This window comes from Cucurbita pepo, chromosome LG20 (assembly GCF_002806865.2).
Source record: "Cucurbita pepo subsp. pepo cultivar mu-cu-16 chromosome LG20, ASM280686v2, whole genome shotgun sequence".
NCBI lineage: Eukaryota > Viridiplantae > Streptophyta > Magnoliopsida > Cucurbitales > Cucurbitaceae > Cucurbita > Cucurbita pepo.
Genome location: NC_036657.1, coordinates 184,113 through 200,740, shown reverse-complemented (window position 1 = coordinate 200,740; position 16,628 = coordinate 184,113). Strand labels below are relative to the sequence as shown.

Sequence of the window (16,628 nt, the reverse complement as noted above, 5' to 3'; positions counted from 1 at the left end):
ATTCTTTGTTCAACTAAAACCCATTTTTTTCACACATTCCTTTATTTGAATATGATAGTAAAAAAAAATACATAAATAATTTATTAAGAGAATCACAAATTGTTGTTTTAATTATTATAATAAATTTACATAAATAAAGTTGAAATATCAAAAGGCTAAAATGGTAAATCATCATATGATGCTTGATCTACTCCAGAAATCCTCTTTAGCACAAAGTAAGCAACCAAGAGAGAGGCAGCCAAAAAGCACATCTTATTTATGGTGTTTGATAGCCCATAGCCACTCTGCCCCTGCTGCACTGAGCCCCTATCTTCCCTCCTGCAAAATTAAAACAACTCTTTTTTTAATTATTAAGGTTATTAAGGTTAATGCAAAATTAACAATGTTAATCAAGAGTGGATGATTTTGCCTTGGTCCTGGCTCAGGTTGAGTGGCAGCCGGTCTCCTAGATCGGAGCTCCGGTGTCGGCTGCTGCGACGTGGCCGTGGCGGCTGGAGCTGGCAAGGCTTCTTCAGTTGGGATTGGAATGTTCTTCACCTGTAATAGGATTTAAGTGTGATTAAAAAAGCTGAAAAGCTTAGTCATCAATGTCTGTTGAAGAGATAGAATGCTGACCAGTTTCCTAAACAAGAGAGAGTAAAGCATTTCAATGTATCTCATCTTGGCTTGTTTTTGGTCTTTGTTTATCTGCCTCCAAAATCCATAAACTGATCCCATGTTCAGAGCCTTCTTTGCATATATGTTCCAAGTGTAGCTGCGAAACCATACTCAGTAAGTGAATATCATCAACATTCCCAATTTGTTGGAATCATGTCTGTGTCTTGTTTTTACCTTTCATATATTCGCTGAAGACCAGCTTCTGAAATCTTATTCCAATATCCACCATCTGACTTGCATTTCTCAAAGAAACCAACGATCTTTTTACTCGATTCGCCTCCGTTGTTCGGATCGATGTGAAACCCCGAGACCCCGTCGACAATAATCTCTGCTGGGCCTCCTTGATTTGTTGCAAAAGTAGGCAATCCACAGTTCATTGCCTCAATGACTGTTAGCCCAAAACCTTCATAAAGTGCAGGCTGCACAAAAGCTCCTTTTGTATCAGCAATGCACCGGTATAGCTCTCCGTTGCGACACCGATCGGTTTGAGCCGCTATCCATCTGATTTGCCCCCTGAGTTTGTATTTCTCTATCAGGGAATGCATCTTTTTTATCTCAGCAATTTCTTCCCTGTCCTTTGATTTTGATGGATCAAAGAATCCTGCTACCACCACAAGGTTTACTAAACTTCTCAGCCTCCTGTTTTTGCCAAACCATTCAGTTAAACCAGTAATGTTCTTCACTGTATCAAGCCTTGCCATTGAGAAGATTATTGGCTTCTTCTTATCAGCAAGGTAACCACTGTTCCAGAAATTTACAAGATCAAAAGTTAGAACTGCACTGATAATTTTCGCTCACTGTTCAAACCAAAAGAGAATGTGTTCATCATTGTTACATGTGTTCATCATTGTTCTCTCTGCTATAAAGTAGTTCCTCGATTTCGGGATGAAAATTCGTCAGCCGTTTCGATTTGTCAGTGAAAGGAAAGTAGACAGATTGATCAGCCCCAGGAGCAGCAATGTTGAATTTGGGGTCAAACACACTAATACCTGAGACAACCCTATAAAGTCCAGGCATAGTAAAGGCCTCATGGCTTTCATATTGTCCTGGCCTGCTTTCGCTGTTGGACAAAACCTTTTACTTAGCTACTCAAAGTGGACATAATCCAGCTGAGTTCATTACTATATCATAAGAATCTGCTAACCTTCCTGAAATTTCTTGATATGTACTTGTTATAATGAAATCAGCTGCATTCATTGAGATCATATCAGCTGTGAATTGACACGAGAAATGATACTTGGGATCAAGCTCCTTCCATTTAGCATCAGAATCCTCGTATTTTGATTTCTCTAAAGCGTGTGCTATAGCTCCCTGGGATGTCAAAATAAAAACTCAAGAATTCAGAGATAATGAAACTAAAAAAACAACCAAACATGGCGGATTTTTCCCAAGATTTTGTCTTCGGACCTGTGTAATTCCAAGTTTCTTAGCCATCAAAGAAGCAACCAGGTTGCCATCAGTGTAGTTGCCAATGATGAGGTCAGGTTTGCAGCCCATGACTTCAAGGATCTTACCAGTGGCATCCTATAAATACAAAGTTAGTAGAAGATGAAGAAACTGGTTGGGGAAAATGAAAGAGTTTTGAAGTAAAATGCCTTCACAAATCTCTCCAAGTATGGATACACATCAAAACGTGAAACCCATTGGCGAAGGACTCCATTTTGTGTGTAGAATGGGACCCTGAGAATGTTAGAATGCTTTGTGTTTTCAATAGGCTCTAACTCCACATTGCACTTGGTTCCTCGAGCATCAGGTATCAATCTTGTCACCTAATTGGAATACATATTAAAACACAAGGACAATGTCATTGTGATCTTATGCACCTACAATGAACATACCACAAGAATCTGAGGCTTTGCTTGCAGGCCTTGCTGCTCAATTCTGTGCAGTAGCTCTTCTTCCAAAGCTCTCACTTGATCAAGAATGTACACAATCTAGTCATTTTTGTAGCAGGTGAGTGATATACAAGTCCACAGGAACACAACATTGTAAGGCTGCAATATAAACAGATACTCATATTCTAACCTGACCGCCGGTGTCAGGCATGCCGAGGACGCCTTCCTGGCCGAAATAGCCGTGTGGCGAAAATATTACGACATTCAATGTGGTTGGAAGCTTGCTAAACAGTAACTCCAATTTTAGTGGATCTGGTGCTTGGAGGATCTCAGAAAGGATTAACATTGTTTCTCTGACTCTCTCTGAAGTACTTCCCCATCCCTTCTCAAATCCCCACCCCTTCATCCTTTAAGCATTAATGATAACAATACAATTAAAAACTTAAGAAAAATAGGAAATCAAATGGAAAAGAACAGAGAATTCTTGGTTACTTGCGCTTAAATTCTTCATATGGGGTGTCTTTTGGCAGTGAAGAAAGATATACTTGAGCTACAAACAATGCAGATTGAAGCTTGGAAGCCGTATTAAGTTTCTTATTGATCATAAGACTCTGCAAGATTTTAATGCAAATGTTGTCATTCATTGTTTTTCTTAAAATCTTCAGCTTTCTGCAATGGAATGTTCATATTTTGATACCTGTCCTCGATGGTGAAGGCCCAGAAGATAATCAACAAGTGCCTTAACATTCTGTTTATCCTCACTAAACCTTGAACTGGTGAATTTTGAGATGAAATTGACTCCGTTTCCAATTGACGAGGGAAGGCTCAAGCGAGGGGCGCTGAATTCAATGGCTCCAAAATCTATCTCTACAGCATGTTCATCATTTGCCCTGCACATCAAAGTTCAAACCAATGATTTTCACAACTTTTTCATTCATCAATCCGAAGATTACTACATAAAGGGAAACCAGAAGTATTGGTGGACACACCAGTTCTCATCAAAGATGGCTTCCTTGAATTTCAAGTACTCAGAAGCTGTAAGGTCTCCTACTCTCAAACTTGTAGCATTCACCTTTACAAACTCCCAGAAACCGGGGCTCGGCCTCACGGCTAGCGCGACGTTCGGAGGGACAACAGCAGCCTCCTGCATATCATAAGCCATCAAAATCCATCCTCCTTCAAAGCAGAAAGAGTTTGAGTATTACCTGAGTGTTGCTTAGAATGTAGCCAAGAAAGCCTTCCAAAACTTGGCTCCTCTCACGCTTGTCTTCAATTGTAATCTCCAAATCCTTCATCAAATCTTGGGATTTCATCAGCCTCTTCCCATTCTCAACAAACCTATTCATTCACTCAGATGGGTTATGTTCATACCTCAAAAAGTCTGAAGCTTTTTTGATTGGAAGAGGAAGTGTGTACCTGGCGAAGCATTTCTTCATTGGGTTATGGGATTTCCTCAACGCAGTGTTTAAACTGTCGGAAATTGGTGTATCTAGTCTCATCAAGCTGGCTGTTGCAATGGCCATTTCTTCCAACGATCACACGGCTTTGTTTGTAATTACGTTTCTTATGGGTTGTGATGTGAGATACATATACGTTCATTGGTGGAGATTAAGAAATGTTATATTTTATGAAGAGTGAGGGAGACGTAATGCTGAAATAGAAATAAGGGTAGTGATGGAAGACAAGAACATTTAAGAGGTTTGAAAGATTGAAAGCAAGAAAGGAATTGCAATGGTGGGAAGTTATTAAGAGGTGGAGGTAAGGAACTTCAAGCAGGTAACTTTCTTTCTTTGTTTTACTGAAATATCATTGGTAATGGTAATGGTAATGGTATTGGCATTGGCATTGGCATTGGCATTGGCATTGGCATTGGTATTGGAGAGGCTGCCTTTTATTCTTTGCTTTCCTTCTTGGAGATGACATTCTTAAGATACAAATGCAATTTTTAGGCTTTTTGGCGTTACCATGATTAACAAGCTTAATGTGATATTCATTATTCCTTATTATTATTATTATTATCTTTTAACTAACGCACAAGAATTCTTTATTTTTTATTAAAAAACAACAGAGAAGTATAAATTAATAAATAAAGCGTATATCCTTGTACTTTCAAATATTCTATAAATCTTAAAATTAATTATTACAGTTAAAATTCATATAAACATAGAACTTTTTTATGATTGGATTTAACTTTTATATGATTCTTCGATTACATACATGGAATATATATACAAATTCCATTAGTGAATGAATGTGAAAAATGTTATAATTAAACAGTTTACTAACTGAGTCATATTTATTTAACTAGAGGAACACATCATATAAACGTTTTTAATTTCATAAAATTCAAAACTGATAATTAACAACCTGAATCAATCTCACTCAGCCAAATTTATAAGCCCAATAATTAAAATGAAGAAAACTAACATTAAATTTATTTTTTTGAAAAAAAAAAAAACAAAAATGGTATTACCCTAAAAATTGGCCCAAAGATTTTGACATCCACGATTAAACCAAACAAAGCCGTAAAAATAGTTGTTGAAAGCTAAGTTTATGGCATTATAAGGTTCTCGAATGGGCGGCAAAGCATGTCACCGTAGGGTGCATGGGCATGAGCCACCAATGAGTTGTAACACACAAAATAACAAATACCGAAGTTCATCATCATACACAAGTGGGAAGTTCCACAAATTCAAACCAAAGCTCCGGAAACTAAACAAAGACACTTGAAGTGAAGCAACCAGTGGTAGTAAAACACATCAACAATAGAACATAACCCTCTTAACATTCTCTTTGAGAGCTGGCAAAGGTCGAACAGCAGCATTCAACCCTGGTGCCCGTGTGCTGCGACCACCACCACCACCACCACCACCACGTCCAGCAGCAGCATCACTGCTAATTGACCCGCTATCAGAAGTCTCGGGTTCCATATAGAAACGAGCTCGGAATGCAGCAAGATGAGCGTAGTAGGCTGGGGGCACTGCAAAAGGTTACGCCAAATTAACAAACCATGAAGAACAAGGGAAAGAAAATAAATCTTAAGGTTAATGGATCAGACGTGGTTGGGCAGAACAAATTCAAATCAAGTGAATCAGAAACTTACCAATAGAAACAGAGCGAGTACACCTTGCATACCTACAGAAATAGAAAATCCCATATTTAATTAAAAGCCAATCTCACATGTAAAATGATAATAATAAAGATTTGGCATGAAATCTTTGAGCGCTAATTAAAGCAGAACCAGATAAGTTGGAATTACTCAGAATTTTAAAAGGAACTTGAGAAAAACAACTCACGTATAACAAAGATTATTGGTTAGAGTCTGCAATCTGTCAGCTGTGAACTTGTTCTCATCCCACAGAACATGGTAGTGAGCTGGACGACTTGTACCCTGGTCACCAGTATCATAAACATAAAATTATGTAACAAGTCTTCATCGCCGCATATGGCATCTCTATAAACAATAAAATATTTCATTACATATATATATAATTCTACCTGGATTCCAGCATGACTGCACAGGTAAAAGTCAAATTCCGTAGGGTGACAAATTTTGGAGTCAACGACCGTACCTGACACATTTCCGGCAGTAGAGTAAAAATCATTTTTAAAAACAAAAACAAAAGAATAAGCAATTAATTAATTGAATTCTACATGCATGTATAAACTCCAAATTTTCCTACTTCCATACTAATCAAATGTCAAAAAGTCAACAAACTCTACTCGCACGATTTAGCTATACTATACTTTACCAGGCAATATGTTCCCACTCTTGTCAACAGCGTGGCGATCAGAATGGTTATTAGCAAATAACCTAGTGTGATGACGCTTCTGTACAACAACGAAAGTCACTGGAGGTTGGTAGTTTGGTTCTAGAGAAGCGCATGCCTAAAAATGAATAGATTCAGAAGGAAAAAATATGTCAGAGAAATTGACAAAAATACATCAAACCAACAGTATCTCTCAAATCATATTGAAGATGCATCAACACATGCAATCTTTACCTTTCGAATTGCATCCAGCTCATGCAATAAAACTTGGTAAAACTGTCCTTCGCTAACCCCATCCCTGCAACATAAAACTTTGGAATAGCATCAAACAAATCGAAAATAATGTTTATTCACGACCTGACAAAATATTAGAAATAAAAGAAAATGCCTGTAAAATATAATGCGCTGAGGTTTCTGTCCAGTGGCTCTACGGAAGGAGATGAGGAGTTCCCTGTCACCAGAGAGAGGAGGACAATAAATAAGAACACACTAGTTCACTAAGACAAGTTCAATATGCAACCAGAAGACAAAAGCACTAAAACTACTAGGTTTATAACTCATACTTGACCATTCCACCCGTTACAGTCCCCCTAACAGGATCCTGCCATGTTTTGAAAAGATCTTGGATAAGCTCTTGCCTATGGGCTTGAGCACTGACCAAACCAGCATATTTTGTAACTTCCGGCCAATCTTGAGAAGCCACAACCTATTGACAAAATAATACTAGGAACTTAACAGCGGCTTAAGATTAGACAAAGAAGCATATAAAACAACAAGAGGTGCCTATGATCATACAGCAGCAATGGATGGACTTGAGTCTTCTCCTGGGTGAGGATGAGTTACATCGGCACCAAATATAATGGTAGGGCGGTCACTAACCAAGGGTATGCGCCTAGATAATGCATCAACAAGTACTGTATTTCTTCCCCCAACCTTTACGTTTATTTTCAAGGCCACATTGGCCAAATACTGTTTACTCATTTTGAAGACATGTTTAGTCAAACAGCACTGGGAAACGAGGCCAAGATCCGTTTCACAGATTCGTTTTAAATCACCTGCAAAAAGTATAACGAAAGAAAAAAGTAACTAAAAGACGTCAAGATTGTAAATAACAAAGACAGTAATTGACATACCATAAAGAGATCCGTTGTTATCTGGCAAAACAACAATAAGCAGATCAAGCTCCTTGCCCTGGGGTTGGAGAATGCTCATTGCATCATGGTACCGAGTTTTAAGGGCCTTTTCCACATGATCAGGACGAGCAAAAATAGGAGGAATCACTGGTTCTGGATTGAAAGCCTACAGCCATCGTACAAAGCTTTAGCATTAAAAACTTCGTTGGAAATCTCACCACTAGTTGTTGAAGGCAATAAATGAAGGTTATTACCATGCCAGAAATGTAACACATTTGAGCAAGTTCATAACAAAATCCACGAGTAACGCTGTCTTGCACATATCGAGAGAAATTTATGCACATCCAGTTGTTTACAGTACCACCATTGAACATTTTCTGCAATAACTCATAATCAACATAGATAAAAAGGTCAGATTATCGTTTCATAAATAAACTCTGGAACCATGAATTGACTATCATTCAGCATAATTAGTGAAAACAACCCAAGCAAGCATTTCAAGTCATCTTACCTACAGCAGAAAGGGGGGAAGGGACATTTCTCTCTCAAACAAACTAACATACCTACCATGGACAAGGAATCTGGAATTCTTTTCATCAACACGAATGTGGCATCTCACTCATTGCAGAATACATAAAACTTTCTTAGTGCTTAAACTATAAAACACATAATATGTTAAATGACTAATATTTTTAATGCTCTTCTTATAGCATACCAAAACAACAGAAACAAGAAACTAAAAGCTTCAGACAAAGCAACAAAAATGTAAACCAGAGAGGAGAAAAAAACCTCTAATATATTAATTCCCCAACAGGAAGTACCTTATTCATCATATTCCACTGTCCAACCTGTGGCAAGCAATCCTTTTCTCTGCCGGTCTCATGATATTTTAGCTGCGAAGGAATGAAATTATCGTTAGAACATTATGAAAATCAGACAGCAATCGCAGCTCAATTATACTAGAATTAGATGTGTTACCCATGGTGCAGGAAGAATACGAGCTTCAACAGACGCAAGCCTAGCACTTATATTAATTCCAAACTCCTGTGCATATGGATCGTCATGATATGCATTATGACGTACCGTCTGTAATTAAAAGAATGTTAGAAAGTTTAACAATGGTCAACCTTAAAGATGAATAACCAAAACTCTAAAATCTATGAAAAAGCAAGCAAGGTAATGAAGCATCGAAAAACAAGAAAGGTAGAAAGAAACAGAACTTATAATATTTAGAGGAAAAAGATAAAAGCAGAAACTAAATTCCAAGAAATTACACCCAATTATATAAATTGAGATTTATTAAAGATGCAAGCTATTCCAGACCCGCATAATGTCTTCCTCTCTATCTTTTGGTCGTTGGCATGTAACCTTGAGCAGAGCAGTTATCTGTCTTTCATTGAGCCTTTTGGAATACCTCTGGCCTTCAACAATCTTACAAACCTGAATCAGAAACATTTTCGATGATAAAACTCAAATATACATAATGGGACACACAACATGAATTAGCCATTACTAAATATTCAACCAGTAAGGCGAAATATAAGGAGAAACGTTACTTCCATGGGAAGATAGTTAGGTCTCTGCTGGTTCCCTACTTGAAGACAAGGCCACTGAGTATGTTGTATAACAAACCCATATGTTTCATAGAAGTACTCGACCACTGATTTCATAGTACCTCTTTCATCAACCGGGAAACTAGTACAAATACAATTAGTATAAGCGGTGAAGTTCAATATAATACAAACTTAGTTAGGCAAGACTTTTCAATTCAAGTGAAAAATATTACTTACGTTAGCTCTCGTGTTGCTTGTGATGTCAAACCAGTTATGCGATATTTTCTGCGCATATTACCACGGTGTGTCACTTCAACTTTAACACCTCGAAGAGCCTTCTTTATCTGAAATTAATTTAAAAAAATTAGAGAATATCCCCTCCTGTAGAAATGGCAATTCCATGAAAAACCATAGCATACCAAAATTACGTAGAAGAACAACTGAAAATAGTCCTAGCAGTCTAACGAGCTTGTAAAATAAAATACCATGACCTAAACAGTAAGAAGCATCCAACCTTCACACGGTCAGCGTCAGATAATGGTCTCGATGACACATCACGGTTGAGAAGCTGAGTCACAAAATCAATGACAGGCAAAGGTTCTATGAAAGCAGTAGATGACATATCTGCATCCATTAGTGAATAGTCACTTCACTGAAATAAAACATGAAGGGAGAAATGTAAACTGAAAAAATAATCTCCATGCCTTCCATTTTAGGAAGTATAAAATGCAAAGAACAGACAGTGGGGCTAATACCAATATTTAGAGAGAGGCCCATTTGAGTAGGACGGATACTCTGATAAAAGCCCCGCCAGCTTTCCAGCCCCTCACCCATTGTCTGACGTCTGCCAAGGTCAGGAGAATAAAATGATCGGCCCACTGGACAATACCTAGAAGATCAAGCAATTTCATTCATTAATTCAATCCAATGAACTAAAAACCATGTAACAGGTGTGTAGTAATATAGACATGCCTTGAAGTAGGCAATTCGCGCAATACAATATCCAGAACTTGAAGGGCTTCCTGTGGGGCATCCGCCTGTCTGCCCTGCAGAAAGAGCCCTAAATGGTGCAAATCAGCACGAGCAGCCAATTTGATCACAACTTTAAATTCTCTTTCCTGTCTGCACCAGAAGTAGCAAATCATCAGGAAGAATGAAAAGAGAAAAAGCATAGACACAAGAAGAATTCAAAGAGGGAAGAGGGTAAGGCACCTTTGTCCTCCTGATCCATCCTCTTCATCAAAAAGAGTGATTCTAAACTCATTTGAAATGAAAGGAAGAGGACCAGCTGTGTATAAACTTTTCCTTCCATCATAGGCTGGAAGACGATTACCAAGGTGAGAGACCCTGTATAAGTTCACTAGCTGTTGCATTACAGCTCGATTATAGACACGTGAAGTGACTTCTGGAGTGATAGTAACCTACTTGCAGCAGAAAATGTCAGTGTAGGATTAAAATATAAAAAATAAAAAAACACAAGCAGCAGAATAGAAAATATATGAGCAGCAGAACAGAAGAGAATGCCCACATCATACTGATGAAGATCTTTGTCCGGCAGCTCAGCAAAGAAGTGGTTAGCCTTAACAATACACCTTATGCCAGAGCTACCCATTCCTGGTCTCAAAGGGAATCTCATAGATTTACTAGATGGTGGTGCAGGTTGAATTGCTTGGCTTTGAGAAGATTCCTGCTGGATGGAAATTTGTTGAAATTGTTGATCAATTGATGATGTATCGGGTGGGTGGGAGGAAGAACTCGCCAGAGATGACATTGGCTGAGTCACCCCACCTTGATACACTGGGGTTGCTTGGTGCAGCTCGGGAACTGGTGGCCTGGATGGTCCACCAGAAGAAGATCCTCCCCCAATGCCACTGCGATTACCACCATAGTTACCGCGTCCTCCATGCTGATATGGCCCACCTCTACCCCTGCCTTGGTAATCCGGAGGTCCTCCGTAGTGCTGATGTTGAGATGTTCCTCGGCCACGACCACCACCTTGACCTCCCCGTCCCCCTTGAGAAGCCCAACCTCTTCCACCATGATATCCACTGCCACCGTGTTGCTGTGGACCATCTCTCCTTTCAGCTGATCGTTGGGAGCCACGACCACCAACATCCTGAGACTCAGAACTTTCACCACCACCGTCAGTTTTCTTCTTCCTCCCCATGATCACTACAAAAATGGAGAGTTGAACCCGAAAAGTTAGAATTGAAAAATAATGTCTAAAAGTAGTACAGTTATTCTATCAAGACATTTATTATTAACGATAGACATAAATAAAAGCACTCATAATGAATAAATACGTGTAAAATTGTAAAAACCAAGAGGCACGAGCAGAAAATGTTTTCTGTTGCTTTCACAAACAGAAAATAAACTTATATTTCTCTAATGTTTGATATTTGGAGGTTTTTGAAACATAAATATCAAATATAGATCAAGTAACTTCACAGTATTTGCTTCTCGTATTTCTTCAAATAAGCGTTCACGTAAGAGCCACCACACAAAAAAAATGTAAAAAGAGAAGAAGTCGAACCCTAAGTATAGAAAATAGTTTTCAGCCAAAGTGTCGACGCGAAAACGAACATTTAACAATTAAACCCTAACTCAAGCACAAGACAATAGGTTTGGAAGACGTCCAAAGTAAGAAGGAATCAGTAAATGGCTGAACAGGATCTAGCGATCTCACACCGACGGAAGAGAAAACCAGTTAAAAAAAAAAAAAAAAAAAAAAAAAAAAAAAANAAAAAAAAAAAAAAAAAAAAACCGTTATGAAGAGGAAAAAATGAAAAATAAAAGAGGAGAGAAATGGAAAGATCCGACGACAGAGATGAGAAAGTAACTCGCAAAGCAAAGACCACAGAAACATAGAGTAGATCCACAGACAGTTGAAGAAAATGTAAAAGCAGGAAATCGGAACCTAATCAAAAGGAAAATCAGACAAAAAAACCAAACGCATTGAGAAATGGAAGAAACGAGTAAAGACGGCGAAAACCTAAAAGCAAAATTAGTTGATGATTAACCTCAGACGAGCAAGTATGGTGGCCGGAAAAGCGCCGGTAGCGATGTGATGAAAAATGAGTAGTGAAAAAAAGAAACAAACAGAGAGCCACTGAAACCGCAGCGTCGCTTCGCGTTGCTTTACAGGACGAGAGAGCCAGAGAAAGGTAATAATAAAGAACAACAGCCGAGAGAGAGAAAGCCCTTGGTTTCGCCTACGCCTCGCTTCTCCACTCACTACACTACACTACACTTTTTGTTACTCTCACTTGCTTTTGGAAGAACACCCTATAATGCCTACCCACACCCTACATATAAAGCACTGAGCAGGTCTTCGAAAAAGACAACTCCATCCCTCTCCCCTAAAAAAAAAAAAAAATTAAAATTAAAAAACAATTTTAATTATTGCCGAGCCCTCTCGTCCTCCGTGGCATATGTCAAGACAGTGACTGGTCTACCGATTTACGTGGGAAGTCTTTAGTGTTGCTTATGTGTCATTTCCAGGTTGGTGGTGGGCCCGTCCAATAAGTGGAACGGAACGGGATAACTGGATACACGGGTAGTGTCTGAACTTCACATGATTGGCCCCCAACGGCTAATCACACCACCATCCCACTATCCCCGTACCTTTAAATCTCCCTTTCGCTACTCGCTCTCCCGAATTGACACGTATCTCTTGCCTGGCAGCGACTGTTCTTCACGCTCCGCCGTAGTCCCGTTCCCATTATTACTTACCCCTAGTCTCACCTCGCGATAATTATTATTGTAAATCCTTTTCAATCAGCCTAATTCCCCCTCTTTTCCAATTTATATAATTATACTTTTGTTAATTTTATTTAGTTTTGACAAAATTATTCACCCATTAATTTTTTATTCTTGTTAAACACATTAATAAAAATAAATTAAAATTATTAGATGAAATTAAAATTTTAATAACCAAAAATATTAAATTTAAATTTAATTTGCAACCTTGTATTCATAGAAAAAGACAGAACTCCGCAATTATGACTCAAATAACTCGTATGGATTTAACCTATTACATTCACTAGTAATCACATTCTTTGTTAAAAAAAATTAAAAAATGATAACATAAATAACATTTTGTTCATTTTCTAATTTGGTATATAAATGAATGTGACAAGTGATAATAACATTATTAAATAGAATTATTGAGTAATGTAACCAACCAATTATAATAGAATTATTGTTTTAAATCAAATACACTACATTTAAAGCAAGCAAAAATTATGAGTGGCTTACCTATAATATGTTAAGAATTTAGTTTTTTAAATGACACTACAATAAAATCAAATGTTGATATTTTTAAAATTAATATGACCTATAAAGAATTATTATTTTATTTTCTTTTTTTAATGGAATTTATGAAAAATAACTCCAACAAATTTATATTTGCAAGTTGAGTTCACCCTACTAGACACCTTTTTAACTCGTAAATTTAATAAATGTCCAATCAAATTAAATCTTCTCCACTATTTTTCCCTCTTTTTTTTTGTGCCTTTTATTCTAATCACACATATGTCCTTATTCACTTTAAATGAACGCACATCATTATCATTCTTATATTTTTGATTAAAAAGGAAAAGCATGCCGGACAAAAAATTTGGACGTTCTTATCCCAGCCATAATCCACTTGATTAAGTGGATTAAATATATGTTTGGCAAGTTATTATTATTATTATTATTATTATTTTAATTTTGTTTACTTTTGACTATGGTTTGAAAAATGACATCGAGTCCACTAACTCGACCAAATGACCTATTTATTCATGAGTATGAGTGTATAACATGGCTCTCTTATGCATCTCCTTATAAAATTTTAAGTACAAAGACGAATAAAAAAAATTGATTTTAACAAAACTAGCTTTTCATGGTAAAGATTTTGTCACCGTGTTTAAAACATATAAATATATGCTCTTAATTTTGTTTTGCTAACTTATTTATTTATTGGGGAAATTAGTTGTAGTGTACATCCGTTTGAGTTGGTCATCGGCGAACGTGGAAGCCACGTGGACAACCATAGAGGGTGGGTCCCCAAAGTCTGATTGTGCGGGCCTACACTGGACTCCAAGTGATCCAAAACTTGTAATTAATATCCCAATTTTGTAATTGATGTCATATATAAATAAAGTTGAGACTATAATTTATATCTTTATTTACTAATTGATTTTATAAACAGTGTTGGGATATGAAATTTTTGTCCTCATGTTACTCTTCCATTAATATTTCTATGTATTTATGAAGTTGACCGATATTAGGTGTGATACGTATCCATTGAATCGTTACTAATTTTGAACATAATATAAATATTTTATTTTTTTTTAGAAATATCGAAAATTCCATAAAATCAAGGCATCTAATGGAAAAAAAAATTATTTAATGGAACAAAATTTTGGCTTTCCCCAAAATAATGTCATTTATCAGACATTAATTAAGGAGGAGCAGAATGAAGAAGAAGTTACAAGTTTACAACGTTAAAATATGAAAGAAAAAAAAAAAAAAAAAAAAAAAANTTCATATGAATGCAACTCCCACTAGCATTTAAAACCAGTTCAGGAAGAATTTAAAGCTGAAGGCATGCAATAAAATTTAAAAACTCCTCCACTGTCTTCATAGTTTGTTGATATAAAATCAAACCCCCGCACTCACAAGTCTTCAGCACAGCAGCAACGATCAACCAAAAATGGGCGCCACCCAACTCTTTGTTCTGTCTCTTATTTCCCTTACTCTCCTCTCCGCAGTTTCTTATTCAGAAGGCAATGGGTTGAAGATGAACGCCATTGACAGATGCTGGAGATCGAACCCGTACTGGAGGAGAAACAGGCAACAACTGGGCGTTTGCTCGGTGGGTTTCGTTGGAAAAATGACCAACAACGTCGGAAGAAATCTCATACGCTACCAAGTCACCGACCCTAGCGACGACCCTATAAATCCACGCCCAGGTACACTCCGATACGGCGCCACAATGATGAAGTCCAAAGTCTGGATCACCTTCCAAAAAGACATGCACATCCTTCTCCACAAGCCGCTTCTCATAAGCAGCTACACAGCCATCGACGGGCGAGGGGCCAGCGTCCACATCTCCGGGAATGCATGCCTGGTGGTCTCCAAGGCCACCAACATCATTATCCACGGCCTTATCATTCACCACTGCAAGGCTCAGGGCGCAGGCCAAGTCATGGGCCCTAATTCCAAGTTGGTTTCACTCGGACACGTGGACGGCGATGCCATTCGTTTAGTTTCAGCCTCCAAAGTCTGGATTGACCACAACACACTGTACCGTTGCGAGGATGGGCTTCTCGACGTCACCAGAGGCTCCACTGACATCACCATTTCCAACAATTGGTTCCGCGACCAAGACAAGGTTATTCTTCTCGGCCACGAGGACGGCTATGTCCGAGACATGAACATGAGAGTCACTGTGGTCTATAACCATTTTGGACCCAACTGCAACCAAAGGATGCCCAGGTAAGGCTTTACAATGATATAATATTGTCTACTTTAAGCCTAAGTTTTTAAGCGACTTCTCAATAGTGTTTATTTTTTAATTATAAATTTACGTCATTCTCTGAATTAACATGGTATTAGATTAAAATCATTTGTTTTATAGGATCCGGCATGGGTATGCGCACGTGGCGAACAATTTGTACCAAGGATGGACGCAATACGCAATTGGAGGGAGCATGAATCCAAGCGTCAAGAGTGAAGCCAACCTGTTCATCGCATCAAAATCAAAACAGGCAATAATGACATAAACTAAAATGGAAATTTACAAAATATCGATTAGAGATTTGAATTTATTTTGTGTGAATAACAATGGCAGATTGTATGGAGCACCGGGAAAGTAGAGGCGGCAAAATGGAAGTTTCATTCCGTAAGAGACGTTTTTGAAAACGGAGCTTCCTTTGGACAGATAGGTGTGGGGCGAGGAGGCGTAAAGCCAAATTACAGCGCCCAGCAGCGGTTTCCAGTGGCTGATGCTAAGTGGGTGAGATCATTGACAAGCTCCTCGGGGGCTCTACGCTGCTCGTCAAAATCAAGATGTTGACAATTATATGAACTTTAATTTTGATGGTGTAAGAGATTATATGAATAACAATTACTGAGATTAAAAGAAGCATTATGATACAATATAGAAGCGATATTCAAACGCACACTTAATTAAGAAGGAGAAAGGGGAAAAATTGAAGAACACACTTGAACAAACAACCTTTAAGGATCGAAAGGAATATTGAAAAAACAAGAACAAATAAGCGTAAGGAGAATGAGTGACAGAGCACGCGAGCGGTGCCGACATTCCAATTATGGTCAATTAAAACTACATCATACATGTAAACAAAAGGAATACGTATTATGGTAAGAAAGAGAGGAGGTGCCAGGTTGACCGAGGCTGTCTTCGGCTTGCTATGCATGCCACCCAGACACCACGCATTCTCCTCTTCCATCTCTTTATTTTGCAGTAGTTGTGATTTTGAGTGAATCATGGGCGCGAAGGTGAGCGCAGAAGCAACTAAAGGCAAACTCTAGGTGTGAAGTTACAAGCAAAAGGGCTTCTGTGAAACGTTTGTCCAAGAATCTGCAAAAGAGAAAGAAGGGAAAGAGAGAGGCCAAAAAAAAAAAAAAAAAAAAANAGAGGAAGGCACTTTGAGTAAGTCCCATTTATAT

The 16,628-nt window shown here is 38.0% G+C and overlaps 3 protein-coding genes across 3 annotated transcripts; 1 reads left to right on the top strand and 2 right to left on the bottom strand.

Annotated features, from left to right (window-relative positions):
* Positions 1-60: 60 nt before the first annotated feature.
* Positions 61-4,256, bottom strand: LOC111782779 (sucrose synthase 6-like). The gene is made up of 15 exons (XM_023663583.1): positions 3,909-4,256; positions 3,698-3,830; positions 3,482-3,636; positions 3,190-3,382; positions 2,985-3,103; positions 2,683-2,899; positions 2,496-2,591; positions 2,253-2,426; positions 2,065-2,181; positions 1,802-1,968; positions 1,493-1,717; positions 832-1,398; positions 616-754; positions 410-537; positions 61-318 (listed from the first exon to the last, which is right to left on the bottom strand). The coding sequence occupies exons 1-15, from the start codon at positions 4,013-4,015 to the stop codon at positions 156-158; spliced, it is 2,700 nt and encodes an 899-aa protein (XP_023519351.1). The 5' UTR covers positions 4,016-4,256; the 3' UTR covers positions 61-155.
* Positions 4,257-5,024: 768 nt separating this feature from the next.
* LOC111782778 (protein argonaute 1-like) lies at positions 5,025-12,222 on the bottom strand. The gene is made up of 22 exons (XM_023663582.1): positions 11,969-12,222; positions 10,477-11,120; positions 10,161-10,369; positions 9,921-10,070; positions 9,704-9,837; positions 9,463-9,572; positions 9,186-9,292; positions 8,952-9,090; positions 8,719-8,835; positions 8,374-8,481; positions 8,217-8,288; positions 7,650-7,772; positions 7,396-7,561; positions 7,058-7,317; positions 6,826-6,968; positions 6,651-6,713; positions 6,497-6,560; positions 6,245-6,380; positions 5,991-6,064; positions 5,789-5,883; positions 5,596-5,627; positions 5,025-5,472 (listed from the first exon to the last, which is right to left on the bottom strand). Exons 2-22 carry the CDS (start codon positions 11,113-11,115, stop codon positions 5,252-5,254), a joined length of 3,162 nt encoding a protein of 1,053 aa, XP_023519350.1. The 5' UTR covers positions 11,116-11,120; positions 11,969-12,222; the 3' UTR covers positions 5,025-5,251.
* A 2,283-nt stretch (positions 12,223-14,505) lies between these two features.
* Positions 14,506-16,592, top strand: LOC111783400 (putative pectate lyase 2). Its single transcript, XM_023664326.1, has 3 exons — positions 14,506-15,431; positions 15,574-15,703; positions 15,787-16,592. Exons 1-3 carry the CDS (start codon positions 14,647-14,649, stop codon positions 16,009-16,011), a joined length of 1,140 nt encoding a protein of 379 aa, XP_023520094.1. The 5' UTR covers positions 14,506-14,646; the 3' UTR covers positions 16,012-16,592.
* The last annotated feature ends 36 nt before the right edge of the window (positions 16,593-16,628 follow it).